At 44.1% G+C, this 24,271-nt stretch overlaps 1 protein-coding gene across 1 annotated transcript in view; it reads right to left on the reverse strand.

Moving 5' to 3' along the window:
• Window positions 1-24,271, reverse strand: part of CDC20B (cell division cycle 20B) — a 54,173-nt gene that overhangs the window by 8,203 nt on the left and 21,699 nt on the right. The window contains exons 3-9 of the mRNA XM_026649226.1: window positions 21,164-21,389; window positions 19,319-19,449; window positions 15,016-15,131; window positions 8,252-8,256; window positions 5,013-5,132; window positions 2,892-3,088; window positions 1,739-1,833 (exon numbers count right to left, since the gene is read on the reverse strand). Coding sequence (XP_026505011.1) covers window positions 1,739-1,833; window positions 2,892-3,088; window positions 5,013-5,132; window positions 8,252-8,256; window positions 15,016-15,131; window positions 19,319-19,449; window positions 21,164-21,389 — 890 coding nt within the window. The remainder of the gene's footprint in view (window positions 1-1,738; window positions 1,834-2,891; window positions 3,089-5,012; window positions 5,133-8,251; window positions 8,257-15,015; window positions 15,132-19,318; window positions 19,450-21,163; window positions 21,390-24,271) is intronic.

Consider the following 24,271-nt stretch of genomic DNA (forward strand, 5'->3'; position numbering starts at 1 on the left):
GGGCTCCCTTACTACCCTGGGAGCATAGCCAGGGTCACAGTCTGGTTCTTGGTGGCGTGGTTATTATACAGCACAAAAATGCCAGGCAAATTAATAATATTTAAAAATACCTTGCTGCAAATATACCATTCTCTACCCAGCAAAGGATTCCATCTACAGCAAATCAGTGGCAAAATGAGAGATCCTTACACGGGAAATTCATAAATTCATTCTGACCAAACTGGGAAAACTACTATCTAGATTAATAATAACTTTCCTTACTTGGTAAACCCAGGCACCTGACATTACTACAAGAAGATCTGGTTAATATAATAATTACAGCAAACTATCCCATAGAGTATATTGTCAAAGCCACTTTGTGTTGAGCTTTTCTTTCAAGACAGGCTTTTATTCTTAGGTTTTTCATATGCAAGTCAAGTATCGCTTTGCCTTGTAGCCTCTTGTTAACATAAATGCAAAAAGAAATGACTGATTTGTAAGTTTCATTAGCCTGTGTTATATTGACGTGCTAAGTTACTGAAATTAATGAAGCCCCCAAATGCCTGAATAGATTCCAACAAGATAGACCACCACTTTAGCGTAAGTACATGGTTACAAAATGGCAGATTTCTGTGTATTGTGAGTTTGGGGTGATACCTTCTTCTGGATACTTTAAGGGGAATTAGAAGACCCCCTAATTCATTAATATTCTATGGAATGATACTCGTTCCACAGGGCAAATTTGGGTAGCATATGTCAAACCGCATCACACAGTATGCAGGGTGTATGTCATCATGCACAAAGATCTCCTTATATGTGAGGAACTGCAGTGGCATGGAGAATTTCCTAAGAAATGATAAGCGGAGCACTACTAGATGAATTTTAACCCACAGAAACTGATCAAATTGTTAGTGTTTGTTCATATGCGCATTGTTGAATCTTACTGTCATTTTCTGTTCAGACAGATTTGTAACCTATAGGTTTCTGTTTCATCTGTCTCATATGGCAAAGTTCAAATGCAAACTGAAACTAGTGAATATTGTGTAGGTAGGCTATCCAGCAGATGTACTACAATCAACTGTCACAAAGTTTTGTTGTGAAATCAAAATGAAACCACAAAATTCTCCAGAAATGTGTCCCTGTCCAGAGATAGTAAAAAGTTTCATTTTGAGTTTTACTGTAAAGTTCAAGGCTGTAAACCAAGTATGAATGAAACACAGCTTTTATTTCTGTTTTTAACCCAAATTATCAGAATTTCACATGGCTTTGAAATGGAAGATTTACATAGCACAGAATATAACACCAAATATAATTACAATTTTTGGCAGGTCTCTCCTCAGCCCTACAAGACTTTGAGAAAATGAATTGGGAAAATAAGGTGAAGCAGATTGTAAATCCACAATGGCTGAGGAGAATATGTTTGACTTACCTCAACCCCAGTACTGAAAGAGTGTTTAGATACAAAGTGTTAGGCAATTGGGATGAAATTTGCCCCTGTACGGAGGGCCAGCAAATAGCCTAACAACCATTTATGTGTCACTTGAGTCCTCAAAATGGGACCTAGATGGTGGATAGGCATTGTGCTGGCCTTCTGCATAAGGGTGAATTTCACCTCATGAGACCATAGATAGGTAGATATCCAGGGTGTTATAATAGCACCTCCCACCCTGGTATCTGAGATGATAGGTAGGCAGTTAGGTAGACAGCATAGGTAAAAGCTGTGAGACAAAGCATCCTACGAATATATTGAACTGCTCACCTGCTAAGTATATAATGATTCCAGCTCATGGCTCCCACCACAGACAGGTGACCAAACATGTTTCTCAACCTCTTTTTGGTTTCAATGTCCCATAACTGACAAAACAAAACACAAAATACAATTCTAAAATCAAGTAAAAAAAGATTTTTTTTACTGCCACACCTCTTCCACCATTCAGTTTTAATTTGACATGATGCTGATGGTCAAGAGCTCAATCCTGAAAACCATTATTCACGCAAAGACTTCAGTTTTGAAATTTATATGCATCCGAAGAAGTGGGTTGTAGCCCACGAAAGCTTATGCTCTAATAAATTTGTTAGTCTCTAAGGTGCCACAAGTACTCCTGTTCTTTTTGCGGATACAGACTAACACGGCTGCTACTCTGAAACTTCAGTTTTGGGCTCTCTGGCCAACACTTCCACACTTGGGTTCCTAAATCAATACACCCAAAGTAGTGCAGCTACTCACCACCTCTGAAAATACAGCCATTAATTTAGGTGCCTCTATCTAGAAATCCACATTTGAAAATGTTGTCTTAGGTGCTCTTTCGATTACTGATTTCCATGCCCGGAGGGCTGGCTCCCCTGGCTTATCCCCTTTATCTGACAGTCTCAGCCAGGTGTCCCCCAAGATCTCTGGATAATTGGAGTGTACTGTACTAAGAGTTCTATACATATAGGGACAGCAGAATACTGAGGGCAAGATCTGCTCGGTGAACCCGATAGGAGAATTTTGCCCTGGATTCTAATCGCAAAAGTGATCACAGCAGACATCATGTGGCAATCTATTAGAAAGTCATGGTAAAAAAATTATGCCTCCTGGAGAAAATAATTGTGTGCAGAGGTTCCAACTCATGGTTGCAAAATCTCATGAGGCCCCTGTGACTGAATCATTTACCCAGCTACTAGTTCTTACGTGGCTCTCGGAGCTCCATTACCTTTAGGTAATGGTGGGTAATACCAAGGCATTTAGTGAGGTGCAGCACTGCTTAAGGAGATGCTATAAATCTCTCTCCAACAGAGATTTTCTGAATTTTATATAGTTTACTACTCATAACTGTTTTTATTAATAAAAAGAATCTATGTGATGTGAATTGTCTTGTGGCCACTTTATCTAAAAAGAAAAAAGGATCTGAAAATAAAGTATCCAGTACTTGCACTTCTCCATCACTGGTGCCAACTGCAAGGTAAGTTCCCTCTTTTATCCAGGCTACAGAAGAAATATATTTTAAATTGGAATTTAAATTAACTGTTTCAGTGCTTCGGTGGGTTTCCCCATTCCAAATGTGTGCAGCAGATCCTAGAGCAACGGCAATGAGATTTTCCTGGTTCCAGTCCAGTATGTTTAGATCTAGAAGAAAATTAGTTAAAATTACTAATAAGCATGTAAGGGGATAGTTTTTAATTATGCAGCTTTGTCAGATTATTAGTCAATTGGGACACTAAAGAGAAAGAACCAAATGAATCAAGTTACTCTAATAGTGCCAGGATCCTTCCCATGTCCACCTTTGTGAATGAGTATAAGATGTTATTTCCCCAGATTCATAGTTAGTACACCAAACATGATTCCACTTAAGCCTTTGTTTGCAGGCTATTATTAAATATATATATATATATATATATTACAGTAGTATCCAAAGGCCCCAATGTGCTGGGCACTGTACAATCACAGAAAGAAAAAATCCCTACCTGAAAGGATTATAATCCTTCCTCTATTTTATAGGCATCAGGGCTAATCCTGAAGTTTACCCTGTACTATAAAAACAAGCAAAAAAGAATCAGACAAAGAGCTGCATCCTCGGCTGCAGAGCTCGGGTCAGGAGTGGGCAGGCAAAGATGGCTCCAGGCAATATTTCCACGTCCTCTGATGCTGTGATGGTCAGGAGCTGCTCTAATTTGCGCTGACTTGTACACTGGCAAGTCAGATCACTACATATCTTGGCCAGACCTCCAAAACATTACCTATACCAGGAAGGGTTAATGTAGCATTGGCTACACTCTAGGTCTGATGTTATACTCTATAGCTGGATACACCAACCAAGGATTCCCTCCACTTACTGGGGAATTCTCAGCTGCCTGTTTAGCACAACTCTAAGGTCATTTTGCATCGCTCCAGCAGCATGGAGTGACCATATTGTAGGGCAGGATCTTGCTTAATATTTCCATAACAAAGCTGTTACCCTTTAGAATTATTAAATCTGTCATTCCTTTACTTTGCCTATAAACCAAATTGCTGCTGTCGAAAATAAATATAAACCAACACTAATAAGGAATCATTTGCAGGAACAGAGCTGTGCTTATGCTGTCACCCTCAGAGAGCATGCAGCTTGAGTGAAATAGGTGTAAATAACCAGGGTAGAATCCCAAACTCAACTTATGCATCAGCAAAATTGTGCACATTCACAGGTATAAGTAAACTAGTCTAATACACACATGCAAATGTTTTCATGTTCATCCACAAAAAACCACAGTGACAAGATAGTTTTGCAAGTGCAAGTTCTAACATTTGCATGTTCATGATTGCTAGAATTTTTAAAGTGATTGCCCAGGTATTTGCAGTTGCAGAGTGCAAGCATATGTACATTCCTGTGTAATTTTGCATGTGCACTACTGAAGATCGGCTGAAGGCCTGGGAGAAATTTTGCCCCAAAATGTACATATCATATGAACAACAAACTACCTCTGTTAAATCTCAGAATACAACCAGATTTCAAGTTTTGCCCAATAGAAGGATTGGCCCATAGGTAAATTGCTATGAGCCCAGGAATAACACCTTTTCTGCACTTGACTTTATTAAGTGAGGATAATGATACTTATCCCCTTTGTAAATGCTTTGAGATTTACAGATGAAAAGCAGTATATAAGAACTAGGTATTATTATAAAAAGCAACAGAGGGTCCTGTGGCACCTTTAAGACTAACAGAAGTATTGGGAGCATAAGCTTTCGTGGGTAAGAACCTCACTTCTTCAGATGCAAGTATTATAATTACTACGACTAGAGAAGTATTACCCACGGAGACTATAATTCCCAGCATGCAGTCTGCTCCATTTTCATCCAAGCAGCCTGGAATTACATATTAGAACCTATAGTTTTCACAGGCTGCACTCCTGTAAGAAAAATTAGATTAGCCATAGGCCTCATTGTAGAACTCCATGGGCCACATTTGGTGTAAGGGCCACACTTCAGCTACCCATCTTAAGACATAAGATACAAAAGTTCCCACTCTCTGCTACAAATTCAAGCTCCCAAATAATGAAAGAGAATAAAAACTTACAGTAATCATTGCGTAAGCCACTAATATGAAGCCTGACCTCTGGCTCCAATGGTATGAAAGATTCGGTATTAGTGGAAACTCTGTGAGCAGTAAATTCATTATGCATTCCATTCTGGCAGCCTGCGTGTAAAGATTCAAAGTATGTGATTCACTCATAAAAAATGCCACTAGTTTTCCTCAGACAATAACTGTTTTATTCGTGTATCCTATAAGGCCAGAGGCAACCCAGGCATAAATTACAGCACCCTGAGGGTGCTCTAATTTACAGTGGGGGCTGGCCACACACCCAGCAGACCCAAAATATTAGATATAAATATGAAGTGTAGATTAAAGCCTCTACCCTATTCATCCCCTCATGAAGTGTACCTGAGCCAGAATACAGCATCAGTCCCATTATATTCCATTTCAATTATATCAAAGGCCAGTGTGGAACAAATTTAGTAGGGCTGTCAAGCGATTAAAAAAATTAATCTTGATTAATCGCACTGTTAAACAATAATAGAATACCATTTATTTAAATATTTTTGGATGTTTTCTACATTTTCAAATATATTGATTTCAATTACAAAACAGAATACAAAGTGTACAGTGCTCATTTTATATTCATTTTTGATTACAAGTATTTGCACTGTAAAAAAAAAAGAAATAGTATTTTTCAATTCACCTCATACAAGTACTGTAGTGCAATCTCTTTGTCATGAAAGTTGAACTTACAAATGTAGAATTGGGAACAAAAAAACAACTGCATTCAAAAATAAAACAATGTAAAACTGTAGAGCCTTCAAGTCCACTCAGTCCTACTTCTTGTTCAGCCAATCACTCAGACAAACAAGTTTGTTTACATTTGCAGGAGATAATGCTGCCCACTTCTTGTTTACAATGTCACCTGAAAGTGAGAACAGGCGTTCACATGGCACTGTTTTAGCAAGCATCGCAAGATATTTATGTGCCAGATGCGCTAAAGATTCATATGTCCCTTCATGCTTCAACCACCATTCCAGGGACATGCGTCCATGCTGATGACGGGTTCTGCTCGATAACAATCCAAAGCAGTGTGGACCAACACATGTTCATTTTCATCCTCTGAGTCAGATGCCACCAGCAGAAGGTTGATTTTCTTTCTTGGTGGTTCGGGTTCTGTAGTTTCCACATCTGATTATTGCTCTTTTAAGACTTCTGAAAGCATGTTCCACACCCCGTCCCGCTCAGATTTTGGAAGGCACTTCAGATTCTTAAACCTTGAATCAAGTGCTGTAGCTATCTTTAGAAATCTCACCTTCTTTGCGTTTTGTCAAATCTGCAGTGACAGTGTTCTTAAAATGAACAACATGTGCTGGGTCATCATCCGAGACTGCTATAACATGAAATATATGGCAGAATGTGGGTAAAACAGAGCGGGGGACATACAATTCTTCCCCAAAGGAGTTCAGTCACAAAGTTAATTAACGTATTATTTTTTTAACAAGTGTCATCCGCATGGAAGCATATCCTCTGGAATGGTGGCTGAAGCATGAAGAGGCATACAAATGTTTACCATATCTGGCACATAAATACATTGCACTGCCAGCTACAAAAGTGCCATTCAAATGCCTGTTCTCACTTTCTGGTGACATTGTTACTAAGAAGAGGGCAGCATTATCTCCTGTAAATGTAAACAAACTTATTTGTCTTAGCGATTGGCTGAATGAGAAGTAGGACTGAGTGGACTTGTAGGCTCTGAAGTTTTACATTGTTTTGTTTTTGAATGCAGATATGTAACAAAAAAAATCTACATTTGTAAATTGCACTTTCATGACAAAGAGATTGCACTCCAGTACTAGTATGAGGTGAACTGGAAACTACTATTTCTTTTATTTATCATTTTTACAGTGCAAATATTTATACTTTATACAATATATACTTTGATTTAAGTTACAACACAGAATACAATATATATGAAAATGTAGAAAAACATCCAAAATATTAAATAAATTTCAATTGTTTAACAGTGCAATTAAAATTGCGATTAATTTTTTTAATCATGAATAATTTTTAATCGCATGAGTTAACTGTGATTAATCAACAACCCTAAAATTTAGCTTTGCCTTTTTCTCCTGCTTTCATTCTCTGTTAAAAGGCCTTTAACTTTCGAAGGCTTCTTAGATGCTCGGTCACCACAAAATCCCCAAATGAAGCAGTTAATTCATTCTCTAAATAAATGCTGCTATTTGGTTTTAAGTTCCCATCAAAAGAGTCCCCCCGAATGCAAAACCACAGGAAAAGACTTTTCACATCAGGCCCGCCTTTGATGTCTTTGATCACTCCATTTTAGGTATGTGATGAGGAAGAAGTGAGAAACAGAAAAAAAAACAGCAGTAAAACACAAGTATGAGCAAGCAGAACAGTCAGCCTTGTGGTCACTGTCTGCTTTCTGATGCAAAGACCCCACGTCCTGCAGAAAAGAGCTAAGTAATTAGCAACAAGATTTTATTTCCTTGTTACGCTTCAGAAATTGTCTTGCAGCAGCATGACGGGCATCCGCATCTGTGCACCTTCCTTGTGTCATTTTGAAACCCCCCTTTACAAGCAATATTTTTGTCAAATTCTTTAGATAAAGATATTCAGAATGAATAGGGAATGCGCCAGGCATTCTGAGGAAACTGATTTACAAGGATAATTAATTTTCAGCTTTCAAATCGGTAAATGTTGACTTTATCAAGAACAAATCTATATTAGCACATGGCTCTGCAATCTATCACAAAGCTATAACCTCAGTGCATATACACACACACACACACACACACACATCACCTGTGAAAGTCATATCTGTCATAAGTTGCAGAGACATATGATAAATGAATTTAACACTCACCTTGGATTACCTAGATTCATAGATGTGAAGGTCAAAGGGGGCCATTAGGATAATCTAATCTGACCTCCTGCATAGTGCAGGCCACAGAACTCACCCAGTGATTGCTGCATCAAGCCCATAACTTTTGGCTGAGCTAGAGCAGATTTTCTAGAAAGTCATCCAGCCTTGTTTTAAAGTAATGGAGAATCCACCACATCCCTAGGTAAATTGTTCCAATGGCTAAATACCTTCACTGCCAAAATTCTTTTCACCCTTTACCTTTTTGTACTTCTCTCAACTTGGACATGGAAAACAGGGTAAATGGTTCATTTTTTCTTTCTAGCTGGTTTCACTTTCTAGCTCTCATGCATTAATTCTGTGTTTTGTGTAAATTCTTCAGAGCAGGGGCCATGTCTCTACTTGTTCTGTGGAGAATTTAGCATATTTTTGTGGTTTTGCAACCCAAACATTTCCTTGTTTTTTCAGTCACTTCAGGGCAAGATTTAAATCCAAACTGCCAGTTTTCCTTCCACGTTTATAGAGAGATTTCATGAAAACTTTTACTATGTAACCCCTTTGGGGTTTAGAGAGCATGGCCCTTTAAATCTTTCTCCTAAGGGGGAGGGGGAGAGTAAGAAAAAAGGAGGGAAACTCCAGGGGGCAGCACTGGAGCTCCAGGGAGAGGGAGAGGCAGCCTGCAGGCCCTGGAAAAGTGAAGCAGCAGAGAACCTGCCCCAGGCCTGAGACGGACCGGGCTGATTGGGGACACCCCAGGACAGGAGCCAGGAGGAGCACTGTGCCAGGGAGGAATTGCCCGAGAAGGACAGGCCGGAGCTGGACCCAGTATCACGGCTGCCCAGAGCTGCACGGGGCTGTGAGCACTGGGGCTTCTGACTCTGCATTGGGAACAAGGAGGGAGGTTGCTAGATAGTTAAGTGGGGAGCTGGTCGCTCTGTGTGGCTTTGCAGAGAGCGGTAGAAGAGGGCACCGGGGGGGGTTTGTTGGGGGAATGTTCACTGGCGCCGAAGACGACCAGGAGCACCCAAGACTCACCACTGGACTGGAGCTTTGCTCAGGGCTCCTGAACTCTGTATGCAGACACATTGCTCAGTGTCTGCCCTTCCAGACTGTGCTACCACTGGGCCTGTGGGGGCCTTGGCTTGAATGCAGCCCTGTTTTACTGCTCCCCCTATATTTCCCCTTGTTTTTCTCTTCTCATCCCTCTGTAAATAAATATTTCCCTTGTTATATCCACTGTACTTTTCCTGTGGGTGTGTGTGTTCACTCGGGGGGGGTTTGGAACAGGTGCCCCTGGGGTGGAAGGGATTTCTCCTGCTGCATTCCTGCGCACGCCTTCTCTTGGCCAGAGCTGCCTGCAGAGCAGACTCCATCTTGGCCACGGGGACGCTAAAGTTACACTTGGTGGCCCGTACGGGGACTTTGCAGTACACACACACACACCCCTATGTTGTGCACCCTGGGCTCTTCTTCACAGAGCAAAGAAACTCCTGAGTGACTTTCATCTCAGTTAAAAAAAAAATGGAGAGAGGATTATTAGAAGACCTGTGCCGAGGAGCACGAATCCCAGTAACCAAACCTGTGCTGGTGGCGGGGTTCCCAGAAGAGAACCAAATGAAATTGAGGAGAGCTTAGATGCAGCTGAAATACTGGGGAGAGCAAAGGTCCACACCCGTATTTACAACCGCAAAGTGAAGGGCATGGTAGCACTATGTACTCACTCCAAGGAAACAGATCTTGATAAAGTGCCCAAAGAGGTGCAAGTAGAAGGTATTCCCTGGACAATTCTGGGGGCAGAGCAGTCCCCTCCTAGTGTGCCTGTGTCACTTGAGGTGGATTCTTTAGCGCAGAAATTGCAAGCTCTGATGGTGGATGAGAAGCGGACAAGAGAAGAATTAATTTTGGCATTAGGAGGTGCTCCAACACCTGCAGCACCCAGCCTGATGGGATGGGCCAAAGAGCTGGGAAACGCTCTCAAAGATGCATTGAGGCCAGTATATGAAAATGCTCCATACAAACGGTTACATTCATTCTCGGGGGTGTCACCTGTACCCCCAGGGGAGGAGGATTACGAGACCTGGAGGGATTTTATGGTGCCACTTGTCCAAGAGTGGGAATGCTCTGATGCTGAGAAGCGGAAACGTGTGCTTGAGAGTCTGAGGGGACCTGCCATGCAAATTATCCGAGCCCTGAAAGACTCACAACCAGCTGCCACAGTGCAAGACTGTTTAACCACTCTTGAGAGTGTCTACGGTACTACTGATAGCAGTGAAGACCTGTATTATCATTTCCGCATACCTATCAGGAGCCCCACGAACGATTGTCGGATTTCATCAGGAGACTAGAGGATTTGCCTCAGCAGGTAGTGCGGAAGGAGGGCATCCCCACCAAGCGCATTGATTCCGCTAGGTTGGACCAAATCCTTCGGGGCACCCGACAAGATGGGTTGATGTTGTGGCGACTGCAGCTGAGGGAGCAGGCCCAAAACCCACCCCCATTCCAAAAGCTCATTCGAGAGATACGTGAAGAGGAGGAGCGATTGTTGCAAGTGGATGCAGTGGTGCAGCCGAAGATGGCAGGGAGTCGCACCACCACAGTGCTTGGAGAGATGGAAGATGCCCCGTCAGTGGCAGCAGCACTGAGAGATTTGACCCAAGAAGTGGCCATGATGAAGGCTCAGGGACATACTGTGCCATCCTCAAGAGGGGAGAGTAACAGGAGGGGTGATAGCCAGCGAGAAGGTTTCTGTTATAACTGTGGAAGAGATGGTCACTATGCCTTGGACTGCCAAAACAAGACAGATCATGCAAGGGTATCTCAGAGATTGCAGCAGACCACTAGGAAGCTTCAGGGAAACACCAACAGGGCTTGGGGAAGGAGCAACCCAAGACCCTGAAATTCCAAGGCTCCCCAGAAAAAAACACAAACAGGGGTTACAAATACATTTGATGAAAATTCCACAAAGCTGATTGTCGGGCTCAAATCACTTGACTCTAAGCCATTTTCACTGTATTTGTGTTTCTGAATACCCTTCAACATTTCCACTGGAATCTGTAAGTGAGGTGTGATTGTGGGAAATGCAGGGTTTGGAGCCATACTTGAGGATTCATCTTAAAGAGTTTTCTTTGTTTCTTCTTTCTTACATATGAAGTTAAGACTAAGCCAGTGCTCCTGCAAGGAGCTCTGTGCAGAACACCAGTGGGGCCCATCTGGGCAGAGCTCATTGCAGGATTAGGTTGTAAATTTCCCCAGTTTAGATGCAGCGTATGTGGGTTTCAAGAATTAATAGCCCTAGACTTTTAACAGATAATTTCCTAATCAATGAGAGCTTGATGCTGCTTAGGACGAATCTGCTTTTTCATAAACAACTCTGTTCATGATGCCCTGCTTTACCTCATATTCTTCTCCCCAAGATTTATCCTAGTGTAAGCAGAGTCAGGATGAGCTCTACCCTGACATCTGGTAGTGAATTATGGCGAGTGTGGAAAAGAACTCCAGGGGCTGATCTTGTTTGCATAGGCACACCCACCCTCCTGGCATGAGACTACAGCAACTGAAAGTGGTTACTTTGGATGGGGTGGGATCCCCAGTTTCTCTGTTATTGGGGCAGGAGGAATAAAGTGTTGTTACCCTGATTATGTGAATCAAGGACAATGAAACTGTTTTATGACAGAGGGTCTCACCATCACCTAAGTAGCACTCGCTAGACAAGGGACATGGGTTCCAAAACCCAGTGAATTGAGAGAAGATGGGGACAGGTATTTGTACCTGATAGTATGGGGCCCCTTTGAGGGACTAAAACACCAATTGCACCATCTCGTCTCTCCACTGTTGAATAGCAGAGCTAATTTTGATTCTATTGAGAGTATATTTACAGGCTGCTATGCGGAATTCACTTTGGGCCAATGGTGCACCAGCACTGGGACTCCCTTACTACAAGCTGAAATCACTAAAGAGCTAAAGTTACTAAGAGCTGAGATCACTGAGTGCTGTGTTAACCAGTGGGGGAGCCTGAAGCTATATTGCTAAGCGGCTGGCGGAGCAGTTTGTGGCCCACGGAACGGCGAGTGGACCAGTTTGCGGCCCATGGAACAGCGAGTGGAGCAGTTTGCGGGACGGATGGTGGAGTGGTGCAGTTTGTGGGACGGTTGGAGCAGCCCACGGAACGGCAAGCGGAGCGGAGCGGAGCGAAGCTGAGCAGTTTGCGGGGCGGCTGGAGGAGCAGAGTGGAGTGGAGCGGAGTGGCTGGTAGAGCGGAGCAGTTCGTGGGGCGGCAGGAGTGGCTCACGAAACAGCTGGTGGAGTGGAGCGGCTCGTGGTGAAGGCTGCAGCAGAACCCCACGGAGAGGCGGGCAGTCAGCCTCGGGCCACGTAAGGTGCCCCTTAACACCCTGCGTGTCCCCTTTTCTCCCCCCCTTTTCCACCCAGGCTGGGGGGATAAAACCCTGCAGATAAACTTTTGAACTCTGGGGCTGCACTGACCAGGGGCAGAGACTTTTGGGTTGTTGGACTTTTGGGACTTTGGGTTGCTGGACTTTTGGGATTCTTGGGTTGCTGGACTCAAGAAACTTTTGGGGTATTGGACTTTGGGGACTCTGGGTGATTTTGGGGTTGCTGGATTCAAGAACCAAAGGGAAAGGACACGGCCCAATTTGCTGGGATGGTTTGTGTTATGAATCCTGTTTGCTCATGGTTTGTGTTATGAATCCTGTTTGTGGTGTTTTTCCAATTTAATGCTGATGTCGTTTACCTCGTGTTATTAAACATTTTCTGTTATACTCAGACTCCGTGCTTGCGAGAGGGGAAGTATTGCCTCTTAGAGGCGCCCAGGGGGTGGTATGTAATTGTCCCAGGTCACTGGGTGAGGGCTTGAGCCGGTTTTGCATTGCGTTATTGAAACGGAACCCCTAGATACAGAACCCGGCCCTTGTTGCTGCCAACTCAGATGGGCAGAAGGGTTACACTAGCATTCCAACATCACTGAGCAGGTTCAAACAGATGCCATTAAAATAAAAAAATCAAACTGCCAGACAAACATTTTCTCCTCTCTCAAATATGGAATTTGCTCCCAGAAGGTGACATTTGTCTTAGACTGAAGATGAGCAAGAGTCAGCCCTGGGTCAGTGACAACTTGTTCAATGCATAAACTTGTTGGGACTTTGAAGTCTGATACCCTGCAGTCCTGCAAAAAATCACTGGATAAGGGAAATTCCCTTGTGCCTGGGGTTGGGGGGCAGCACTCACTTCTAACCCTGGACAGGCCCAAAATAACTGACTATAAAGGTGTGACATACATGGGTACAGAAAAGTTATTTTAGGTTATTTTTAGGGACCTGTATGACTCTCTCTCAGCCCAGTACAGTTGAACTAGTAACAATTAAGACACCTGGTTTTACAGAGGGAGGAATATAATAAAAAAGTCACAATAAAAATTGAAAAGCTCTTTAAAGCATTCCTAAACTAGTTCTTCCATAGCATATAAAGAGTATGGTATGGCACAGTCTATTATAAAGGCTGGGATGATCAGCATAATGCACTTGTGGTTTCTCCTCTCATGATTAATGTACCCACCCAAAGTGCATGCTGATAAAACCACAGCATTCTAATATATTCCATGTGTGAGTTTTTTACATCATGGAGCTGCCTGAAGCCTCATTGCACCCCTTTGTGTTATTTTACAGATGAATTAACAGACTAACATTGACTTGCAGTGAGACTTAGGCTTCTAAATCATTTTTAAAATGGGATTTAAGCCATCTCAATCACTTCTGCCCAGTAGGAGTTAGGTGCTAATCTAGGGGGATTAGCATCTGTGTTTTAGGCTTTGCAAAGATGAGCAGAGCAACTCCTAAATACCTTTAAAAACTGGGCCCAAGTGCCTATGCCACTTCTGGAAATGGGATGTAGACACCTTTGAAAATTTTACCCTAAGTGACTTACTCAAGATGACATAGCAAGCGTGTGACAGGAATAAAACCCGGTATTCCTGACACTTAGTCCCCTGTTCCACCACTAGATAACACCATTATTAACCACCCAGGGCCTGAATTGTTCTCATACCATTTACTTCATTGGAGTTACTCCTTATTTACACCAGAGTAACTGAGACCAGAATCAGGTTCTCAGGGGCAGATTCTCAGAGGCACACGTAGCTGCTAGGCACCTACCTCACATTGACTTTCCATGGGAACTGGGCACTTAGCTGCCATTTATGCCTTTAAAAATCTCTCCCCAGTCACCATTGGGCCTAATGCCTAAAGATTTTGGCCACAGACACACAACAGAAGAAAGCTCAGGGTAGCACCCTGAGAAGGATGAGCCTCTGACTCTCCTACCTCCCTCTACAATTTGATCCCGCAAGCTAAATATTCACATGCGGCTGCCTAAATTGTGGATTCAAAACTATACATACGTAGGTTGGGAGCTCACACACCTATATTTTTGCAGGCACATGAAGTTATTGCAGACATAAGTAGTCATTTATGTGGGCAACTACCAAAGTTCCGTAATGACATGTAAAACTCTAGTGGGGCAGGGTTTCTTGTTCTTTTCCTTCAGTCACAACATATGTGATCAGTTTTAAAAATTTCTCTCAGACAGTCAGAATAACAAGGAGGATTACCAAAATCTGGGGGCAAGCAATTGCCCATTGCTGTCTACCTAAATGGTACCCTCCATCCCACATATTCCAGCTTCCATATTGAGGGCCCCTGAAACAAAAATCAGATATTTGAGACTTTCGCTAGTTAAAATTAGTGAAGCAGAAACCACAGAGAGGAGGAAATCTTTCTATCCAGCTAGTCTAAAAGAACTCTTGAGAGATATTTCTGTTGCTTTGACTCATAATTAAAGTCAGTAGCAATGGAGCATTCAGCTGATCGGCATGGGTATTAGTATCTGTGCAGTTCGGTACTAAGGGCCGGATCTAAAGCCCATTGAAGTCAATGGAAAGACTCCCGTTGATTACAAGGGTTTGGATCAGGACCTAACTGCTGAGAATTTGAGGTGCATAGAAATACTATACCATCAAAACAAATTAACATATTTCAAAAACAGTAGATAAAACAAGACTCATATGATAATCAAAGAATCCTCTTGGTGCCCAAGTAACATCCTATATTGTCCTTATTGCCAAGATATATTACTAGCATTCACTGTCCCAGTATCATACCTTTCCAAATACACTCAGTGTTTCCACAGATCTTTATACTGTCATTTTCTGGGATGTCGAATCCACCCTCTTGGAACATTAACCGCTGAGTAAGACATTTCTACAAATATATTCAAATGAAAACATTATTGAGGAGGAATTTAGAAGTATTATGCATGACATCATTATGTGCACTTCCATAGCCCCTTCCATGTAAGGCAGAGATCTCAACCTTTTTCTTTCTGAGCGCCCCCCTCCCCCCCAACATGCAATAAAAACTCCACAGTCCACCTGTGCCACAGTAACTGATTTTCTGCATATAAAAGCCAGGGCCGGTGTTATGGGGTAGAAAGCAGGGCAATTGCCTGGGGCCCAATGCCACAGGGGCCCCCACAAAGCTACATTGTTCAGACTTCAGCTTCAGCCCCAGGTGGCAGGGCTCAGGAACTTGGGCTTCAGCCCCATGTGGTGGGGCTTTGGCTTTCTGCCCTGGGCCCCAGCAAGTCTAATGCTGGCCCTGCTTGGAGGCCTCCCTGAAACCTGCTTGAGGCCCCCTAGGGGGCCCCGGACCCATGGTTGAGAACCACTGATCTAAGGGACTCAACACACTTTACAAACACTCAGGAATTAACCTTTACAATATCCCTGTATTATCATCCCCATTTTACAGATGAGGGAACTGAGGTTCAAAGAGGTTGAGTTACTTGGCTACTGTCAGGCAGTGGGTCTATATCAAAGCAATGCGTAGAATATCAATCTCTAATCTCCAAACCATGTGCCTTAATCTCAACACCATCCTCCCTCCACAGAACATCTACTTACCACCCAAAAGTTCAGATGCTTATCCAAACCTTGTCAAAACTATCTGAATCTCCTGGTGCTGAAAATCAGGGCTGCTAATCTTATGGAAATAGGGTCTTTAATGAGATTTCTGATACGCCCTGTGTTGGGTCTCAGATATAACCAGAAAATGCTAAACATATGATAATGGAAAGTAAGGGGGGAAAGCGAACTGTTATTGGAACTTTTTAAGTCTTCAGAAAAGACCTTTTTAGGATTATGGTCAAGATTTGGTCAAAGGCTCGAGTCAGTTTTTATTTGATCCTAACCTCTTCACCTATCCCTAACAACAACACATTTCTTCTTAATATGTGATGGTAACGAGGCCAAAACGTTTATTCATATTGCGTTGAATAGTATTATGACAGCTTCTCTGGGCTTTTTATGAGGTCAAAGAAATGTCAGTTTGGTCTGTAATATTTTTTTTTCAGACAGGTGGAAATATAGTTGATGCTTTCACCAACCACTCTTGATTAATAGCATGTTAGTTAAACAATGTTTATGAAATCCAATCTCTCCAAATGGACCAAATGTTACTCTTCTTCTAAATCCTATTTTAATAATTACAAGAAATGTCTCACAAACACATCACTGGGAAAATAATATTTCTTCTTTGCATGTCCCAGAGGCTGTTCTAAACCATGCCCTCTTTCAGAGGCATTTTATTAATGATTTATACAGACAACTTGGCAAAAAGCTAATCAGATTACTTGGATTTGAATGTCTCTGAAACTGGTGCAGACATTTATATGGAAAACATACTATATACATGGGGAAATAGTCTTTTGGACCATAAAAGGACCACACATTCACTGGAATGTCTAGGAGACTTTCATTCTTGATCTGCACCACCCCCTTATGCTACCAGGCAGAATGAGCACTATTTATCACATTAAATGGTCATTCATTACTAGGGCTCCGTTTCTGTCATGGAGGTTGCAGAAGTCACAGATTCAGTGACTTTCTGCGACCTCCGGGACTTCTGCAGCATCCAGTGTGGCTGACCACAGGGCCACTCAAGCAGCCGGCTCCGGGGCCAGCTGCTCAGATGGCCCCCAGGACAACCTCAGCAGCCACTGCTGGAGTAGCCTGGGGGACAGCCACAGCAGCCGCTGCTCCGGCAGTCCCCAGGCAGCAGTCCCTGGCTGGCCGGAGCAGTCCACTGGCCTGGGCAGCTGGTACCGCTGGCCCTGAGCGCCTCCCCCCCACTAGCACCCTCCCAGCCATCCCCCAAGCAGCGGCCCCAGTGCTCCCCCCCAAGATAGCACACCACCGAAGGTAGCCTGACTGCCGCCCTCACGGCGACCGGCAGGTGCCTGGAGCCGCCCCTGATGAAGAGCATGATGCTTACCCACCTTTGTAAAGTGTTTTGAGATCTAAGGATGAAAAGTGCTATACAAGTAGTATTATTATATCATAAAAAGGTACCTGCAACAGTTGAGGATACCAATCAGCAGCTTGTCAGGTCAGTTATCCATTACTCACCCAGTCACTTATATGGTAAGACTGACACACTATACATGTTATAATTAAACATTTATGTTTAAATAATGTTAATGATGTGACACAAACCAATAGGAGCAAAGACATTCAGAGTTAACAACTGTGCTCTGTCCTTAAAGTGTGATTATGGTCACAAAAAAGACTGCGAAAATGGCACATCATTATTCTTTATATGTATTATTTATTAAGGTGGACACAACCCTGGAACACTTTCTGGTAGCCCAGTGCCAAACCGTGGGTACGTACCTGCGTCAGTTTCCCTTAATGGACTTTAGTGAGTTCAACAAAGCTTTTATGTAGTGAACAGTGCCCCTTCAGGTGTCTAATTTATTTAACCAAAGGTCAAGCAGACACACAAGCAAGTCTTTGCCCCAAACATTCTAGCCAGTGGGCTAAGTTAGTCTTAATCTACCTGTGCCCACCTGGGTCCATCAATCTCCTCCAGCAAGTCTCCTTACCAGTTTGGTCCTCTTGACCCAGGACCCACTCTGGAGTCAGGCCTCTTGCCATGACCTGGGAGAAGGGTTCCTTCTCTGGGCTCAGGGTCACCCCAGCGATCAAGCTACTGCAACTCTTTTCCAGAGCAGAGTATAGTTCCTCTGCACTCTGGACCTCCTGCTGCTGTCCTTGCTCCAGGACAAGATCTTCCTAGGGCTTGATGCTTGTAGTGCTTCCCTTTTTGAATGTCTTCCTCCTAGGAGCACCTTCACTAGGTCTCAGGTTACCACCCCTCCAGGTTTCCCCAGGATTGTTCCTTTTTTTTGAGGTAGATGTCCTGGGAAATCTGTAAGGGTGCTCAGTATATGCAGTGAGCTGTCCAGTTTTATAGTCTCCGTTTTTTGTTCCTCAGAGGCGGCAACCCTAATTAGTATCAGAGGGGTAGCCGTGTTAGTCTGGATCTGTAAAAAGCAACAGAGAGTCCTGTGGCACCTTTAAGACTAACAGATGTATTGGAGCATAAGCTTTCGTGGGTGAATGCCCACTTCGTCGGATGCATGCATTCACCCACGAAAGCTTATGCTCCAATACATCTGTTAGTCTTAAAGGTGCCACAGGACTCTCTGTTGCTTTTAACCCTACTTAGGTCTCCCTTCCTGGTGAACTCTCTAACCAGCTCCCCTGAGAAGTCCCTTTCCTCAGGAGCGTCTTGTATTCCAGGACCTCCTCACTGAGCCCTCATGACCCTAATTAGACCCAGGTGTTCCTTAACTAATTACCTGCCACCCTAGGCAATTAATTACTCACTGGTGGATCTGCATTGGCTCATTCTCCTTAGCAGAGCCTGTCACAGGTAGGCTGGGTTCCTGACCTCTTCAGGGCCAGTTACCCTGTGACAATATTGAGCATGTGAATGGTGCTGTACAAGCCAAAGGGAGAAGCAGTTGCTTCAGCCCCTAGCTAAACACCCTTGACTCTTTAGCTCATGCTTTTAGCTCTGGAGATCCCCGGTTCAAACCCCGGTGTATCAGCAAAAATGGCAGCCATCACACCGTCACTGACCCAAACAGCTTACAGACTGAGCAAATGACCAACATAAGATTGTACTGAGAGTCCAAGCAGATAGCACTAAGATAGAAGAGAGGGAGAAAGTGTAGTTTGTGTTTAATGATGTCATAATTTTTACTGACATGGATCAGCACTATGTTCTTCATGGGAGAAGTGAGTTTTCAATAAAATTTTGAATGAAGATATTACCTCACCATCCTTGTCTCTCTACAGTCTGGAGAAGCGGAGACACATGAATGTAAGTTAACCACAAGTGACAGAGCAATTTTTAATTACACTTATCTAGAAGGCTGCTCTGGAGCCCGCTGTTCTTGTCAGTATTTTACATGTTAGAAAGGTAGAAAATAAGCAGGAGATTCTGGGAAGAGGACAAGGTAACAAAATATACTAACAATGCAAATATCAGAAAAGGGTTTAATATAAATCCTGTCAGCACATATGCAGTGTTACATTACTCACCCTCTTCTTTGCAATTTCAGCTCTCCTTTTATTTCTTCCTTGTAAGTAAGTTGTCTCATGACACCTCGCTGTGGCATTAGTAATGATATAAGGTTCGTTGGTAGAATTTTTGATAGGCACCTGAAAGGATACTGCAAAAAAGGTTTTAATTGATACATTTCCTTTAAAAAATACTAGTACGTTTGCCCAATGCTTGCATTGTTCCTTTCCATTATAGAGCAGATTCTTTGGTAACACTAATCCTGAGGGTTGGCCTGATGCTTTGTCAGTAGAACAATGCACTATCACACAGAGAATCCAAATGTTATGCCGATAGCTTGATCCCAAGCTTCATGGCTGACAGGAGCAGGGCACTGCACTCAGCCCCAGAGGAAATGTCTCCTAGGAATGTTGGCAAGGATTCCATGGCTACACACGACTTCACCACTACCATCAGAAATGGAATGCAGGGATTTCTGCATCATAAAGACAAGCTCCTACCATTAAAGCTAAAGGAGGGAGAACTCCTTTTGTTTAAGGGCTTATACTTTCTTTGTGAGCCAGAGACTAGAGAGTTAGGATCACACTCTTGAGCAACTGTCACATTCCATTCAACAGAGGAAACTGGCACACATTGCAAGTGGCCCTAACAGTCTTTGGCTGGTAGGAACAGGGTGACAACCCACTCTCTATTTTTAGGAGCAACCTTTATTAGGTGTCTAATGATTTGCATCCTGAATCAGGTAAATATGGATCTCACTTTGTCCCATAACTCAGCCAACTGTGTGCATGCAATGAGTGAACGACTTCCCCATCTGTCCTCGATATTGCTGCATATGGGAACCAAATCTCAGGCACCCCAGAAGAGGCAAGGAAACTGTGCCCCCTTTTCATGGTTGTTATTTCAGTGAGCCAGCACTGAGCTCACCTGACCCACACAGCCTCAGGTTCTCAGTTAAAGCTACCATAGGTCCAGCCAGTTCACTGCCTGCTCCCTCATAACTCCTCTCTGCCAACACACACAAGGACAAACACAAGCCTGGGTCTCCTCCCAAGTCCCTCTACACACCACACAACCTCGGGCTGCCAGAGTTGGGCCAAGCCAGGCCAGGAAATGATCTGACAGATGTCTGAACCTGCAACTTGTATTGAGGGAGTATCATCTCCTCCACCAAGAAATCAGGAGCATCCCAGGCAATCTCAGCTGGTGTGAAATCACCTAAGGTACTGTTACAAACCAGTGCATCTTAGAGCACTCAGCCCCCATCTCCCCCCAGGACCAGGGGCCCAAAGTGGTCCTACACTGAAAACAGCTTGTCTGGACACAAGGATCTGGCTCTTTTTTTCCCTTTGCCTTCCCTGATGTCACCTCTCCCTGCATTACCAGCATGACATGCCTTATCTATGCTAGGTTGTACATTCCACAGGATGGGGTCATGGGCCCGATTCTCCTTTTACACCAGTTTAAGAGTAGTGTAATTCCACTGTGCTTTTATTCTCCCTCTAAAGCTCCTGCACACCTATGCTGCTATATACAAATGATAATACTTTGCATTTTGCGGTGATGCTGGGAGTACTTTTCCCAGACCTGAAAAAGCTCTGTGTGGCTCGAAAGCTTGTCTCTCTCACAACACAAGTTGGTCCAATAGAAGATATTACCTTGCTCACCGTGTCTTTCTAATAACAATACTTATCCACTAGGAACTGGACTGACATCAACACACACATCTCAGGTGGGACACTGAACCTACCACTTTTGGTCACTACCAGCTTGGGCTGGATGCAGATTAACAGGGGGCTTTAGAGGCCCTTGTGAATCTTGAGAGTGATCCAGTTTCCATGCTGTTCTTCTACCTGCAGACTGACCTGGGATTGTTGAGATCTTCTCAGGAGTCCTTACTAGCTCAGATCCATCAGCTGGAAAGAGATTAATAGGCTGACACTCTGTGAAAGTTTGCTCGGCACGATTTCTTGCGTGTGTCTGCTGCCATCTTGTGACGATAGGGCTACTAGCAACAGGGACACTGCACGTCAGTTTCTTCACAATGCAACTTTTAAATCTTGAATAGGTGGGCTTTCCTGAATCGGGCATCTATTTAAAAGAGTAGAGAATTTAGCTGTAATAATTATATGATAGGAAGGTTAAATGGTTATTAAACCCATGGATTGTCAAACAATCCAAATGACTGACACAAGATCTTGTAACTTAATATAGTGTTGGCACTTATATTACTTTATATCTTAGAAAAGGCTTTTCACTGTTAATGCATATGGGCAATCCTGCCTCCCAGCATGTAGCCCATGTAACTGCAGGTTGTGCAGGGGATATCTCTGGGAGCTGCCTGGAAGGAAGTTTTCTCCCCAAGACCTGCAAATCTGCAGAGTAGCAGCACAGCTGTTCTGTGAACACAGCTGCAGCCTCTGCAGTGCCTGTGCCTCTGCTCTATGAAGAGAAATTGCTAGTGGATCCAGGTGGCCACAAATCCAAGTGTTCTGTCCCTGCTCCTCCCTCAACCTCTCTCAGAACTCCCATGGTTATTGGCATGTGGGTGCACATCAACAGGGCTGCCGAGAGTAGGTTCGGGCCCCGGTGAAAAAAAAAATTCGGGCCCCCCAGCAAGGGCAGATCAGCTAAACAGGGCCGACAAGGAGGGGGGAGCCAGGGAAGCCGGGCCCCGGGCCCCTTTCCGGACCGCCGGGCTCCGGTAATTTGTACCGGCTTCCCCTCCACCTCGTCGGCCCTGCACATCAGTGCCACTGCTAACAAGGTCCTCCAGATCCACGTTAAAGGAGCAAGATTTTCCCCAAAGGACAATACAGCACCACTGTATACAATTCCAAAGCCATCAGAATATAAAGCATACTACTGACATCCAGATCAGGAGAAAAACATTGGGTGTGCAACGCTAAGAGAGACCAAAGAGGTAAGTACAACTAATAAAGCAATAATGGGTCATTTCAATTTCTCGCATATAAACTGGTCACTTCAGGACACAATTTCTTAACACTTTAAATGAATGGTTCATGGATCTGTAACACTGGCAAACCAGGTGCCAGCTTATGCCAAGGTCCCCATGCTTCACTTGGATATTGACAAATACATAGCTGGAATTAGTCAGGCTCACCTAAGTATATTACTGTTGTTAAAATAGGTATTACGGTTGTAAAAATGTGCTTAGTTTAGACTTTATTGAATGCTTGTAAGTTGCTGTATGGATTATAACCCATAGGTGGTGTCAAGTATCAGAGGGGTAGCCGTGTTAGTCTGGATCTGTAAAAAGCAACAGAGAGTCCTGTGGCACCTTTAAGACTAACAGATGTATTGGAGCATAAGCTTTCGTGGGTGAATACCCACTTCGTCGGATGCAACCGACATAGGTGGTGTGTGACTCTAGCATTTGGGGTGGCTGGGCGCAAGTGCCAGAAGCTCCCTATAAGTGGGGGGGCCATTAGTGCCTGGACTGTGCCCCCCCCCCTCCGTCCCTGCTTGGCCTCTTCTCCTGAGGCCCCTCAGCCCTCTCCTCTCTGCCCCCCTCTCCGAGCAGCACGCCTCTTGGGGGAGGGAGCGGAGAGAAGCGAGCAGCAGGCTGGGGGAGGGCCTCTGGGGAGAGAGCGGAGAGTCACAAGCAGCAAGCGGGGAGGCCTCAGGGATGGTAGCAGAGAGGCTCAAGCAGCAGGCATAGGGGGGTTTGGGGGTAGAGGCAGAGCAGGGGTGGGAAGGGACAGAGCAAGGGGAGGCCTCAGGAGGAAGAGGTGTAGCGCAGGGGGATAATGGGGGAAGAGGTTGAGAGGGAGTGAGGCCTCAGGGAAGAGTGCGGGCAGGGCCACGGTCCAGGTACCACTGTCCCCCACACACTTCTCAGGAGCTTCCGCCAGCGGTGCTCCAAAGGCATCGGCCGGCCTCCAAAGGGTGGTGCACCACATCTGTCATTTCTTGCTCCGTTTGGGGAAGTTTAGCCTCTCCAAGCTCTTATACCCGCCACCCATGCTTATAACATCTGTATCCCATATTGTAAGGTAATATTTGAGCATTTGCATTGTAAGCCTTTGACTGTGACTCTAAATCACCAGACCAGAGTGAGATGTTAATTAGTGGGAAATGTTGACCTACAACAAAAGGTGTGATGTCCTGCCCAACAGAGAAAGCCCATCAACATCAGACAAATTATTATGGAACATCACAGGACAAAAGACTTTGTTGGTTGCTCTCCCCGCTCATGAAGAGGATAAGTTCAAATGAATTCCTCCCATCAGCTGAAGTGGCAGCTCAGAGAAGAGGGAAAAGAAATAAAAATCCCTGGCTAGAAGAAACTGTATGTCGATGTTGCTTGGACTCTCGAGGGGCAAGGTTTTCTAGGAATAAGCAAGAGATCCCCAGTGTTAAGCTGGGTTAGCCCTAAGGCTAGGTCTACACTACAGCGGTGTTCCGACCTAAGATACGCAACTTCAGCTACGTGAATACCGTAGCTGAAGTTGCGTATTTTAGGTCGGCTTACCTGGTGGTGAGGAAGGGGGAAAGCCGACCGCTGTCGCGCTGCCGCCGACTCCGCTGCCGCCTCTTGTCGAGGTGGATTTCCGGAGTCAACGGCAGAGCGATCAGGGATCGATTTTACCGCGTCCTCACGAGACGCGGTAAGTCGATCCCCGATAAACCGATTGCTACCCGCCGGATCGGCGGGTAGTGAAGACGTAGCCTAAGGGACATATAAAGCTTGCTTACTATAGAAGCTACTATCTTTTGAAACTTATGACTGTAACTCATTTGCGTGTGTGTATGTTTATCTGCTTTAATTTTGTGAATAACTCTCTTATTTTGTTTCTCTGGTTAATAAACCTTTAGGTAGATTATTATAGGATTGGCTACAAGTATTGTCTTTGGTGTGAGATCTAAAATGCTACTGACCTGGGATAAATGACTGGGCCTTTGGGACTGGGAGTAATTTGAATATTGTTGTGATTTTTGATGGAAGGGAT

Source organism: Terrapene carolina, unplaced genomic scaffold (assembly GCF_002925995.2).
Source record: "Terrapene carolina triunguis isolate 2854851 unplaced genomic scaffold, T_m_triunguis-2.0 Scaffold69, whole genome shotgun sequence".
In the NCBI taxonomy this organism is placed as follows: domain Eukaryota; kingdom Metazoa; phylum Chordata; order Testudines; family Emydidae; genus Terrapene; species Terrapene triunguis.